General features: G+C 48.5%; 1 protein-coding gene across 4 annotated transcripts in view; it reads left to right on the top strand.

The window, feature by feature from the left end:
* The window catches only part of ALPK3 (alpha kinase 3), a 61,338-nt gene extending 47,532 nt beyond the window's left edge, over positions 1-13,806 (top strand). For 3 of the 4 annotated variants that reach the window (XM_045395940.2, XM_045395939.2, XM_045395938.2), the window contains 7 exons: positions 190-317; positions 451-486; positions 2,995-3,275; positions 3,896-3,984; positions 4,791-5,014; positions 7,668-7,716; positions 8,464-13,806. In XM_045395940.2, coding sequence (XP_045251875.2) covers positions 190-317; positions 451-486; positions 2,995-3,275; positions 3,896-3,984; positions 4,791-5,014; positions 7,668-7,716; positions 8,464-8,809 — 1,153 coding nt within the window. In that variant the 3' untranslated portion in view covers positions 8,810-13,806. The remainder of the gene's footprint in view (positions 1-189; positions 318-450; positions 487-2,994; positions 3,276-3,895; positions 3,985-4,790; positions 5,015-7,667; positions 7,717-8,463) is intronic. The other variant, XM_065548340.2, reaches the window with a different exon arrangement.
* Positions 13,807-14,240: the final 434 nt, after the last annotated feature.

Genomic DNA, 14,240 nt, shown 5'->3' with positions numbered 1-14,240 from the left:
GTCAGGACTGCAAACCAGATCTGTGGGCTTCAGTACCAGCTCTTGGCCCTGGAATTGCGCTGCTTCCCCAGAGTTCTCAGAGCTGGGGTTCTCAGCAGCCTCTGAGAGTGGGCTCCAAGGATGCTTAGGACCACAGTCTGCCCCCATGCCATGGTGATGGCCCTTATGAGTAGGGTCTCCAATCTGCAGCGCAGGGGATGAGGGGCCGGCGGCCTTGGCCATCGTGCAGGCCTCCCCCGTAGACTGCGGCGTGTATCGGTGCACCATCCACAACGAGCACGGCTCGGCCTCCACCGACTTCTGCCTCAGCCCTGAGGGTGAGTGTGCCCCGCGGCCCGGGGTCTTAGCCTGGCCTGGCTCCTGGGGGGTGGGCAGCTGTCATCTTTGAGAGAAGGCACTCTCTCGGCACAGCAGCCTGAAGGCGCTGCTTTCTTCTTTTTCTGTATCTAGTGTTGTCAGGATTCATCTCCAGAGAAGAAGGTGAAGGTATGGTGCCCCCCAGGGAAGGTGGGGTGGTCCTACCCCTGCCATCTGCAGGGAGGACCCTCTTTAAGGGCTTGGAGTCTGATCCCAATCCACATACTGCTCCCCTTTGTCTCCTAGTTTAGGATATGGCTTGGGGAGATGATAGAGGAGGACTGCTGTATCAGAAGGTTGTGGGGGAAGAAGTGGCCAAGGGGGCCACTGCACCGGAGTTAGTTCACCCTTGTGCCCTTTGTCCATGTCAGAGTCTTTGATCCAGGGCAGAACCAGCCACCAGGGCATGTCTTGTCCTGCCAGCTCCTACCCAGGATTTCTCACAGTACTCTGTGGACCCCAGCATTAGATTCACACAGGGAACCTGTTAGAAATGCAGTTTCCTGGTCCCTGCTGCACTGCAGACATCTTTAATGACCTAGGAAGCACCTAGGAACATTGCATTTTCAGCAAACTCCCTGGTGATCGTGAAATACCCACAAAGTTTGACACACATTTGAAGGGCTCAAATAGGGATGGATATGTACTGCTCCTGCAAGAGACAGGCTAAGGCTTGGGACTGTGAAGGCAACCAGTGATGAAAAGATGTTTAGAGCTGTCCTTGCTAACAAATGCATTAATTCCTTCATTCACTCACTCTTTTAATCACTCATTTATCCAACTAGTGACTTTGTTTTGAGATGGAGTCTCACTGCCACCCAGGCTGGAGTGCAGTGGCATGATCTTGGCTCACTGCAACCTCTGCTTCCTGGGTTCAAGCAATTCTCATGCCTCAGTCTCCCCAGTAGCTGGGATTACAGATGTGTACCACCACACTCAGCTCATTTTTGTATTTTTAGTAGAGACAGGTTTCACCATGTTTGCCAGTCTGGTCTCAAACTCCTGACCTCAAGGGATCCGCCTGCGTTGGCCTCCCGAAGTGCCAATTAGTGACTTTTGTTTAGTAATCAAATGAAGTTTAATCAATATCAAATATAACCTCAACCTCAAAACTAAATAATAATTATTTAATATCATCAAACATCCAGTCAGATTTCCCCAAATGTCTCATATACGTTGGTTTATTTGAATCAGGAACCACTCATTGCTTTTGGCTGATGCAGCTACCAAGTCTCTCTTAATATTTAACAGTTTCTTCTACTTTATTTGTTTTCTTCCTTTGCCATGTATTTGTTAAAGTCACTGGTATAGAATTTCTAACATTCTGGATTTTGTTGATTGTGTTCCCATTTAACATGCTCCCCCATGCACATGCGTCTTCTAAATTGGTAATCAGATTTAGACGTTCGGTCAGATTCAGGTGTGATTTTTTTTTTTGCAAGAATAACTCACAGGTGCTGTGTATACCTTTTGCATCCTATCTGGAGGCACATAATGTCAGATTGTTTTCGTTTTAGTAATGTTAAGATTGGTCATTGGTTCATTCAGGTGGTATCTGTGTGATTCATCCCATTTTAAAGTTAAAAACAATCTGATACAAACCCTATTGTTATCTAGGGGTTTTAGCAGTCACTGATTATTGCCTAAATCTATTATTTCATTAGCAGTTGCAACATGGAGATAGTTTAATTTGATCTTTTCTTCTTCATTCATTAGCTGATTTTTTTCTGTAAAAAGGGGATGATTATTTGGTTATCTCAATACATAAGTTCCAACAGGAAATGAAGGATAAATATTTGCTCTTTTCCCTTTAGTTACTAGAATAATGAGTTGGTGCCCTACCATTTTCCATAGGTGACCAGTGAGGTTATTGTTTGAGGGAGGAGATTGGATTTTTTTTTTTTTTTTGGGTCACCACTATGAATACATGGATTTTTAACATATGTGATATATTCAACATGTTGCAGTAATTATTTTTGTTGCCAAGATTGTTTCCTTTTTGGCCCAAGGGAGCCCCTTCAGGTTGGCCCCTGTGTCCTTCTGCCAAGTCTCTAATAGCTTTTGCTAGCTCTCTTGCTTTCTGGTCTCACACGATATTTCAGGTCCTTGCTGTACACTTTCTGCCTAGACCTGGAATCAACCATTTCTTTAGAAAGCTCTAGTTTCCCTTTAATGGGAAATTATATTTAACAGTCACAATTTGGGCACTCACTGCTGCTGGATTTGTCCTGCAAACTTTTTGTTTCAGTCAAACATGTTGGTTGAAATGGAGTCATGTATTCATCTAATCAAAACAATGAATTCTAAAACAAAGTAATTCTGGTATTCTGTATTGATTGCTATTGCCACAGAAAACCCCTGCCTTCCACAAACGCATCCTTTGTGGAAGGCAGGGGTTATGTGATGGATACCACACGGGTATCACTAGATGGCAGGGGTTGAATCAAGTAGAGTTTCTGCCCCAAGGAGCTCATAGTCTGGTAGGGACTCAATGTGCCCAAAGAGCAGGCGTGAACAGAAAGTGAGCCCAGCAGGTTGGCAGGGTGGGAGGCTCTTCTGGCCTTTTCCTTCCCTGCAAGCCCCACGTTGGTCAGACAGGAGCTCCTGGTGTCCCACATTTCTCCTGTTCCCCTTCAGTTGGAGAAGAGATTGAGATGACCCCTATGGTATTTGCTAAGGGTCTGGCTGACTCTGGCTGCTGGGGGGACAAGCTCTTTGGGCGACTGGTAAGCGAGGAGCTCCGAGGGGGTGGATATGGGTGTGTCCTTCGGAAGGCCTCCCAGGCCAAGGTCATCTACGGACTGGAACCCATCTTCGAGTCGGGCCGCACGTGCATCATCAAGGTGTCCAGCCTGCTTGTGTTTGGGCCCAGCAGTGAGACTTCTCTCGTGGGCAGAAACTATGACGTCACCATCCAGGTACTATGTCCCATCTTCACGCCCCATCCCTTTACTCACTCACCCCCTACCCTTTCCCAGCCCAGGTCCTGTTGGGATGCCCAGTATCAAGGCAGAAGGCATCTCAATCTCAACCTTAGGAGGCTCCTAGGATGGACCTTGTGGAAGGCCTGAGATGCAGCCCAGAATTCAGATGCTTGGCCTCAGAGAGCTTGAGAGCTTCAAAACAACTTGGGCCATAGTTTTCAAACTCTGTATTTGCAGCAGAAACCTTCCCCCTGCTCCATACATAATCTCTCATGGAAGCCTTGTTTATATGTGGGATGAAAGGGGGGTGCTGTGGGTGGGGTGGACCGTCTTCCTGGTTCTCCACAGAGTGGTCTCTGGGGCACTGTCACATACCATTAGAACTCCTGAAAATAGTTTGGAAATCACTTTGAAAATCTCAGTTTGAAAAGAAGTCGAAAGCCACTTGTTATACAAAAGAGGAAAATGAGGTGCAGAGTGGGGAGCAGGGAGGAGTAAGCCCTTCCTCCCCCAGGGCTGGGATCCTCCTCTCGGTTCCCTAACAGAATAGGGGTAGACACAGTGGAGGACTGGGGAATTTCTTTGCTGACCATATTTGGTTCCCTCATCCACAGGGGTGCAAGATCCAGAACATGAGTAGGGAGTACTGCAAAATCTTTGCAGCAGAAGCCCGGGCCGCACCTGGCTTTGGGGAGGTGCCTGAGTAAGTACGCGGTGAGGAGGACGTGCAGTGTGCAGCACTGTTGCCTTGGGCTTCTGCAAAGACAGTGATTTCACAGCCTCCCAGGGGCAACCTGGGTTATGCCCATGTGCAGATAGGCTCACAGCCCCGTGCTCAGCTCAGTGGCCTCACAAAAATCTAGAAATAGAGACCTCATTTACTTCCCACTTGAGAAAAGCCTCTGCTCTGGACTTGAGTCTCCTCCTGCCCACCCCAGTTCCTCATTCTTTAGCGCCGATGTTGCTGATTGCAGAGTTTGGGCACAGCAGTTTCTGGGACTCCATGAAGGTGATGGGGTGGGCTAAGCTAGACAGGCTGGTCAGGACCCTTCTGTGGTAGGCAGGCGGAGTCAGTGTGGATTTTTGTAGGAGTCAGCTATAAATGGCAATTGTTTCCATTTTGAGACTTGAACTCCAACCTTTGCGTACCTGGGGTCCCACTGGCAGAGAACCACAATCTGGTTGAATCCTCTCTAAAGGTGCTCCTTCTGTTTGACATATACGTGCCTCAGTCCCTCACCCAAGCCACACAATCTGCCTATGCCCATAGCTGGGTTTTGTTCTAATCCCACTAACCAGGAGAATGGACAGGACTCTGAAGCCAAAAATACCATTTCCTTTCCTGAACTCAGGGTGGAGTTGCTTTCCTTTGCTGTCCTTTGGGCTCAGAGTTGAGAATTCCATTCTTGGAAGGGCCCTTCTTTTAGGTCCAATAATACAGAATTGGATGGGAGGGAGGAGTTCTCTGGGCCATACTTCCTGCTTACTGCAAGGTGAAACTATGTTTAGGATCATCCCACTGTATCTGATCTACCGGCCTGCAAACAATATCCCATATGCTACCCTGGAGGAAGACCTGGGCAAGCCCCTGGAGTCTTACTGTTCCCGGGAATGGGGCTCTGCTGGGGCTGTGACAGCATCTAGCAGCTCTGAGGCCATGCAGAAATGCCAGACCTTCCAGCACTGGTTGTATCAGTGGACAAATGGCAGCTTCCTTGTCACAGATTTGGCAGGTATGAAGGTGTAAGGGTGCGTGGGTGTGCATGTGCATGGATGTGAAAGCATGCAGAGGAGGCAGAGCCACAGTGCTTGACTAATCGTTTACAAAGCACCTTTGTCTTTATTCTTTTTTGCTTTTCACAATAATCTTGTAAAGTAGATTGGACAGGGACCATTTTGCACGCAACCCTAATACATACCTCATGTAGCCTAGTCTATCACTGCAGTTGCATTTAAAGGAGCACAGTCCAGGCTCAATTAAAATTAAAAAGGAATTTATTTCAAAGATCATTAGATGGGGTCTAATTCAAAACCCACAACCACCCTTTTCAAAGCCTCCCTTCTTCCCTTCCCTGCAGCTTTGCTGTAGACTTTCTCACTCTCCAAACTTCCCAAACTCTCCCTTCCATTTGAGCACAGTAGCTTTACTGTCTCTCCTCCTCCTCCATCTTTGTTAGCTTTTTGTTATGTAAAGCAACTTAGTCTCGCTTCTTTTCAGTTTTACTCCTATGCCCCTCATTACCCAGAACTCCCCAATAAAGGAAGGCCAGCAGGCATGAACCCTCCTTCCTTCTTCAACCAGCTCTCTCCAGGCCTACTGTCTTTAAGCAGAACTGGACAGGGGAGAGGAACAGAGAAAATGCTTAAGGGAAGGAAAGGTTGCTGGGATTATCATGCATTATTAAATCTTGTCTCTGTGGTAAATAAGTGAGAAAACTAAAGACCAGAGATATAAAACTGACTCAAATGTGTGTTTCACTGGGATTAAATTGTACGATAATTATTATATATATAACTCCGTATACTGGGGGGAGGGAGGGCTAGGTAACATTAAGCCATTATCAGTCAACCTCTTTGTTAACTTACATATTCATGCTTCCATCCTTTTTCCATCCAACCACTACTAAATATTGAAAAAATAAAAAGTTGAATTAGGAATAGTCATTGTCCTCAAGAAGCTGTGATGAGTAGACCAGTTTCTACTATAAGATGATAACGTGGTATAGTAGAAAGGTTTTAGAGTCGGCTGGGCGTGGGGGCTCACACCTGTAATCCCAGCACTTTGGGAGGCCAAGGAGGGTGGATCACTTGAGGCCAGGAGTTTGAGACCAGCCTGGCCAACACAGCAAAACCCCATCTCTACTAAAAATCCAGGCATGGTGGGGCATGTCTGTAATTCCAGCTACTTGGGAGGGTGAAGCTTGAGAATTGTTTGAACCCGGGAGGCAGAGGTTGCAGTGAGCCAAGATTGCACCACTGCACTCCAGCCTGGGTGACAGAGCAAGACGCCATCTCAAAAAAATAATAAAGAAAAAAATAAATTTGATTTATGTCAAAGCCCCATTCTCTTCTAACTGAGTCTGTTTTACAAAGAAGAAAACTGAAGTTCACATTGGTTAGGTCATTCAATCTCTCTGAGCTTCAGTTTCCTTTCCCTCTTTAGGAATAATGTCTCTCCTACCTAGCATTCAGATTTTTTATGAGGATTAAATGAGACTGTATTTGTGAAGACCTTCTACAAACTAAAATTCTGTGCAAATGAGAGAGATCATCATTATTACACAAAATGGAATGCTATGAATGCCAAAAGAGAAATGACAAAGAAATTAATATTTATCACATTACTCCTATGTTTCAGACACTAAGTTAGAGTCCTACACATATTATGATATTCTCAATACCCTGTAAGATGGTCATTACTATCCTTACCTTTATACTTGAAGATTAGAGATATGAAGTGACTTGTCGAGTTCCCACAGCTCAAAAGTGATAGAGCTGAAATGTAAATCTGGGTCTGTCTGACTCTAAAGGCCACAATTGTTATTGTCTATCATATGATGGTACTCAGCCCTGTTAGTGAAAGGCAAGTTCCTAGCAAAATGCTCTGGACAGATTGAAAATGGGGGAAAGAACATCCTAAACCTAATGTGTGAATGCTAAGATACCTGGGTGGCCTGACCACAGTGAAAACGTTTTTCTCTATCATCATTTTGCCTGACTCCAAGGCTGTCTTAACCTGGAAGACCATCTTAGCTTCTTGTTTGCTTGCTGCCTTTGTAAGTGGTGCAGAAACCAATCTTCTGTAGTGTTGCATTTCCGCTGGTCTACCCCTGATTTATCCTCTCATTCCCATCTGTCTCTTTTGTCTGCGCAAACTACTGATCTGTTCAGAGGAAGAAGGTTTTAGCTCAAAGCCAGAGGCCAGTCCAGGTTGTGACCTGGTCTAATCCAGTAGAGGCAGGATTGCATAGCTGGAAGAGTTTTGGCTCTAGGAATCCAAAAAAGCTGAACCCTTATTTTAAGTCAAATGGCCATTGCCCATAGCCAGAGCTCAATTATTGAATGACTGAGTATGACTTTGTTCAAGTCATTTAACTCTGAGCTTATCCTCCTCACTTGTAAAAATACGAATAGTATTCCTAGTAATAATCCAGAGACCTGCACGCTGTGAGACAGGCTGGTGGTGATGACCCATGAGAAGATGCTTGAAGACACACCTGCACTGACACCCAGGAAGTTGATGCCAGCTTGGGCTGGTTCTAAGCCCCCATGTCTCCAGTAGGAAGAGACGTGGTTCTAAGCCCCCCACTATCTCTTCCTGCAGGAGACGTGGGGGCTTAGAACCAGCCCAGGCCGGCATCAACTCCCAACTTTCTCTCTTTTCAGGGGTTGACTGGAAGATGACTGATGTGCAGATTGCTACCAAACTTCGAGGGTGAGTGGTTCTTGGGGACAGAATGCCCTCTGGGGGTCTTCTCTGGGTGTAAAATGTCCTAAGTCCTTCTGGTTCTCCATCCCTGAGGTGCTGGACCTGGGGCCAAGTGGTCCCAGACACACCCATGGCCATGTGGTAACATCCTAGAGGCTACTGGTCCCCACACCTTATCTCTGGCCTGGTGTGGCAGCTATTACTGATGCCACACATGGGGTCCCCTGCAATTCACAGCTTGCACATACTCCTCCCTTCTCGCTTGAGGATGGTTGCCAAGGTGCCGATGAGTAAGGGCCCTGTGATTAGAGTGTGGACCTCAAGTCTGCTCCAATTTATGTTAAGAAGCTAAGCCATCCTTATGCCAGTTAAAGTCCTGCGTGATGGATTCCATGTGTCAGGGTGTAATAAGACCACAGTTTTAAAACTGAGGCCTTGGGCTAGGCATAGTGGCTCATGCCTATAACCCTAGCACTTTGGGAGGCTGAGGAGGGAGGATTTCTTGAGCCCAGGAGTTTGAGACCAGCCTGGGCCAAGTAGACAGACTCTGTCTCTATTTTTTAAAAAAAGAAAAATTGAGGTTTTGGCTGCTGCCACCTGAGGTAGCACCCAAGGGAGACTCCCCATCACCCTCAGATAGGGTAGAATGTACCCTGAGCACGACATCCTGATGATGGCCACCCCAGAGTCAGCCCCGCAAGGAACTGTGTCTGTGGTTGGGACCCCCACTCAGCTCTTCCTGTCTGGTTGCAGATACCAGGGCCTCAAGGAAAGCTGCTTCCCTGCCCTGCTGGACCGGTTCGCCTCCTCCCACCAGTGCAACGCCTACTGTGAGCTGCTGGGGCTAACACCCCTCAAGGGCCCTGAGGTGGCCCACCCCCAAGCCAAAGCCAAAGGCTCTAAGAGTCCATCTGCTGGCAGGAAAGGCTCCCAACTGAGTCCTCAGCCCCAGAAGAAAGGCCTCCCTAGTCCTCAGGGCACCCGGAAGAGTGCTGCAAGTTCCAAGGCAGCCCCTCAGGCCTCAGAGCCAGTTGCCGCTCAGTTGTTGGGACAGCCTCCCACCCAAGAGGAGGGCTCCAAGGCCCAGGGCATGCGGTAGCCTCAAGAGGAGGCTGGGGGCCTCCACCCGGCAGCAGACCAACCAGGAAGCAGCTTGAACCGGAAGGAGACTTTCCAAAAATGGAACTAACTGGAGAAGGTACACGAAGGAGGCACCACTTGGGGACCTCTCTGAGCAGGCTCTCGTGAATCAGCTCCTCATCAGATGGTTTTGGTGCATGGCACATAGCCCACTGGCCTCTTCTGGTGCCACTGTCACCCAAGGTTCCCAGGCCTCAAGCAGGCCCCACCTCCGAGTGCCTGGCAGCCTAGGCCCTCCTTGAAGTTTACACTTTGCCACTGCTGGAGGCTCCCCTGAGTCCTCTGCATGAGTTCTGCACCCCAAGCCCTTGCCCCAGCCCAGTCAGGCAGCAGATGTTATAATCTGAGTGAGGACATGCAGGCCAGCATTTACTCCCCTGCCTTTGCCTGGCCCTGATCTCGCCTGTCCTCAGGGCTCCAGACTTCCTCTGCTAGTCTGGCCTGGTGACTCTCAGGGTATCTTCTCCTTCCAGCTACTTTGGCTCACTGATCTCAGCTTACCCTGCAACTAACCTGTCCTTGAGCCCAGATGGGGCTCAGGGCCCTTCCAGAGCCTGTCACGTCCTTGTGCAGTGGCCTTTGATGATGTGTGTTCATGCTCTTCCCCCTTCACTCACTCGCCTGCTTCCCATGCTCCCTTGCACCCCCTGGCCACATCCCTGTCTTAGGGCCCAGCTGCAGCCTGCTGCCTGCCCTTCATGACTCTGCACATGGCCCTTTGCTTGAGGGCTCCCCACTCCCTGCCTACCAATACCCAGGTGAGGAACAGAACCTCTGGCATCTCACCCCACTTCAGTACTCTCTTCCCCAACTTCTCTTGGGCTCTTTGCTCATGAGGTGAGAGCTGGCATGAGGGCTGTGTCAGCAGCTGTAGCCAGAGACAGGTGTTGACTCTGAGAGACCTTGCACTCCACACTGAAAGGAAGTGGGGTCACAGTGAATTTCACATCCCCTCTCAACCAGGAGTGGAGGGCTAGGTCCCTTCCCCATGGGGAGTACACTTGGGTGTTGGAGGGATGCAGTCTATCCATGCACTTGGGTGGAGGAGAGTCTCTGTGCCTGGGAATTAGGACTCCTGCCCCAACTATAGCTCTTGATTCTGGGGTCCCAGCTCTGGACCTCATGTATGGGCTCCCAAGGACCCAGCAGCCTGGGTCCTTCCAGAGCATCCCTCCCAGAGGCCTGGGATGGGGTAGGTCTGCAGCTAGCCTGCTCCCCTTGGAATGCAATAAAGGCAGCATTGTGTGCCCTGCTTGCCCTCATCTGGTGTGGTTGGAGGTCCACGGAGTCAGGGTCCCCCTCTCCCAGGCAGGCTCTCTGAGGGCATTCTGTAGTCCCAGGCCCACTGGAAAAATGAATCTATATTTTGGTTCCTGGGCCGAAGTTCAGTCGCAGTCTTCTGTGGCCACAGAAAGACAGCCTGTGCTTCTTGCACAATTGAGCTGCTGCTGTGTGCCCCTTAGCAGGGTGTCTGGGGACTTATGCCTTTGGAATTGCTCTTCATTCAGAAGAGGAACACAAAGGAAGCCATCCAGGAAGAAAGCGCAGAGCTGGGGGCTCTGGAAACGCCCTGTGTCTCTGGCTACAGCAAGACCAGCCCAGGAGCCCACCAGCACCTGCCTCTCAGCTACTTGCTGACCACTTCCTGCTTCTCAAGCTGCAGAGAAGCTTTTCATTCCCACCCCCACCCGGAGCCTCCCCTTGCTTACATTTCCCCTGTATGGTAACATCTCTGACTTCTCTACCTCCTCTGTGCTCAGGTCACTCCACATCTTCTGCCCCAGTGTGTCCCCACCTCTCCCAGCCTGTATATCCAGATTACTTTGGTGAACTGAGAGCTGGAGTACTGTTCATTCATTTATTCATTCACCCACTCATTCAGCAGACATATACTGAGCGCTACTTTATGCCAGACCCTGAGCTGGCAGATGTTTGGAGGCAAAGATGTGTGAGGCCATCTCAGGAGAGACTACCTGTTAGGATTCTTGAGTTTTGACCAACAGAAATGAACTTGGACCAACTTAAGCAAGGAAAAAGGATTCATGGGAAAGATGCTCGGATAGCTCACAGAACCAAAAGAATAGCTGAACAATTGGCCTTGGGAAGGGTGGAAGCTGGGGCAGCTCCAAGGCTTGCCTCCCAGGAGCTGCTATGGTTGGCATAGCTTGCCATCGGTTCTAGTGGGTCCTCTTCCACTCAAGATTCAAATTCCAAGTGAAGGAATCTGGCCTGGAGCTCAGGGCTTCATAGAGCGGGAGGGAGGCAGTTTTCCAAAGGATGCGGACTCTTACCAGAAGAATGGTGGAGTGCGGAAGGGTAGAAAGGGTTTGGTAGGCAAACCCTGAAGATGCTCCTAACACACATGCTGTTCTTCCCAGCTCATGTATGATGACTCTCCCACATATAATCAAAACCACATTTCCCTCTGCTTAGGGAATTCAAGATCATATCTAACCTCGAATTCCAGGGGTAATGACACGGCTCCTATTCTCCAAAGTCCATTGTCAATAGGGATAATCTCCCTCTTTCAGTGTTACCACAATTCCATTTTGAAATTCTACAACCTGTAGATTAACCATATTCAACCAAAATTATATAATCCAGCAAGAAAGGAAGAATGGGTAAAGTCTACAGTCCATTTCTAGAACTGGTCATGAGAACTCATGTTTATGATGATGGACTTTTAATCTGGTGGAGTGACCCAAACCTTCAGTTCTGAAGCTCCTTAGTGGTCCTACCTGTGTGACAGGCATTTACTATTGGACATGGCAGTCCCAGGACGAACTCCAGGAATCCCCCCCATGTCCATCTCTACTCCTGCCCCCTTTTACGTAACAGCAATCATATTTTCCCTTGAAAGGGTTAATCATTCTAGATACTCCCATGACCTCTTTATAATGAGCCTGAAATGGCCCGGTGGCTGCCTCAGCTTCCAATTCAGTTGAACTGCTACTACGTCTTTGAGGATGTGCTCCTTGCTGGGGGACTAAACTCTCCACACCAGCCCGGTCCCAAACCTCAGGTGTAAGAAAAACATTGAGATCTAGCAATAGCAGGGCCATCTCTACACTGCGTCCTATCCCTGAAGGAGAAACAGCGCCAGGCATGGTTGCCGGCTCCAAGCGCATGCTGCCTCCTGCAGTCCTGACCCAGCCTCTAGGGGTGTTGTTTCTAGTGCCATAGTTGAATTTTCAACAAACCATTTCACCACACTCTCAAGCCAGCTGCTGCTGGTTTGTGGGTTCCTGAGAGGATGAGTGAATGCCTACCCATCAACCCATTACTCTTCTTTTAGCTGTAAAGGGAATTCTGTGGTTGGGTGCAGTATGTAAGGAGGTCACATGATGTTCATGGCATTTGATAATTCCGTGGATATTGATGGCAGGAGACGCGTGATGGGTTAGAAAAGCAAATTCAAATCCAGAACGAGGGCCCAAAAGGGCCAAGACAAATTACTGCCCCTCTCAGAGCCACAAATGTAGAAAGGGGGAAGCTCAGCAGTATGGCGGGAGGAAGCACTGTGGAGAGTGAGTGAGCTACCCACACATGACCTGCTGGTGCCTTCAGAGCCCTAGCCTGGAGCGACAGTGTCCCATTGATAACAGAGTACACTGGCTATACCAGACTTTACGGCTAGGTGGTCAGATAACCATTTCACGAGGGGCAGCATGGCCAACGAGTGTGCCAGGGCCAAGTGTTTAGGTTCCCCCAGAGCCCAGTGGTGAGCCAGAGGGGCATTTTGCACAAGGATAATGGTTACTTGTCAGCCAGAGCATCGCTTGACTCCAAATCCTGGGTTCTCCTATCATATTTTCTTGTCAGGACTTACTGCAAGCTATATATGGCTCCCCGGTATGCCACCAATGGACAGATACCTCACGTACCATTGACCTGCCAGGTCACATGGCCTGATGGCAGAGCTGGCTGCACGAAAGACTTTCCCAGCTGGAATGCCTTCGCCTGCTCTAGGCCCACCCCAAAGCTGGCAGTGTTCTAGGTCAGTTGGTAAATGGGTTAGAACAAGATGCCCCAAAGTGACATATATTGCTTGGAATTAGGCCTTAGTGGTGAGGGATTCAACATACAGTCATTTGTCCTACATTATGAAGGAAACATTCTGACCTCAAACAGATCCCTCAACCCCTAGAACTTTATAGAAGGGGCAGACCTTGGCATTTTCACATGATTTATCTCCCACTCGGCTTCACATATGTTTGACCAAGGCACTAGGCAGCTGCCGATTTCCCATCCCTCCTGTAGTTCCAGATGAATGGATACAGATCCCTTTGGGGAAGGCTGCAAGGAAAGTTCACAACATGCATCTAAGCGTTAAGTTTTTCCTTCAAAAAGACATTTGACTTCCTCTCCATTTAAGGTCTGGAAATCAAGTGGGAGATATTGACTTTGGCACTTGAGACAGACCTGTTGACCCAGAAATCTTTAGTTAAGGTCATTACTAGGCCATATCCTAGGGGCATCTGGCCTTTTTCATTCCTGGGACCCACAGCTCAAGGTCTGATTTCCATGTCCTGCCCATTACGATGAGCACCCTGTTTTGTTCCTTCTGTCTATCTCAGCTGCTGAGATCAGGGAGCCCACATTCCCAGCAGCTCTTCCAAGCAGCCTCCCAGGCCTAGAGAGGAAAATCAGTGGAGCCTTGTGAATTTATTTGTCATAAATTCACAAGAAGGGAGCTCATCTTCTGGGTCCTGCCAGAGGGCACTGAGGGGGTTGATGGGCTGGGTGCATGCCAGGGACCCAATCAAGCATTTTTATCTTCTGAAATCTTTGAATTCCTGCCTTTCTTGGATGTTTGGTCTTTTGATATAATTTAGCATGGGCCAACATTTGGTCCAGATTAAAATAGTAAGAACTGTATCTGGCAATTTGAGCTTTTACATAGAATGTAGAATCGCTGGTGAGTGAATATATCAATAAAGACAACCTGAACCAAAATTATGTCTTGGTCATACAGCCTTTAAAAGGTCCACCACAGCCTGGGCAACATAGGGAGACTGTCTCTACAAACAAAACAAAACAAAACAAAAAAAATTAACCAGGCGTTGGGGTTCATGCCTATGGTCTTAGCTATTTAGGGAGCTGAGGTGGGAGGACTGTTTGGGCCAGGAGATCGAGGCTGCAGTGAGCTGAGATCACACCACTGCACTCCAGCCTGGGCAATACAGTGAGACCCTGTCTCAAAAAACAAAAGTCCACCAATGTACCCTATGTTTTTTGACAATGTATTTGCCAGTTCATGCAGTTTCTTCAGAATATCACTATTCTCTTTCCTGATCTGATGAAGACTCTCAACCCCTGGGATATGCTAAGTGTGGGTTCTGGTTACTGGTATAACTTGTGGTGTCGGGCAGGAGGGAAACTGTTTGCTT

This window comes from Macaca fascicularis, chromosome 7 (assembly GCF_037993035.2).
Source record: "Macaca fascicularis isolate 582-1 chromosome 7, T2T-MFA8v1.1".
NCBI classification, from domain to species: Eukaryota; Metazoa; Chordata; class Mammalia; order Primates; family Cercopithecidae; genus Macaca; species Macaca fascicularis.
This window is presented reverse-complemented; position numbering and strand designations above follow the sequence as displayed.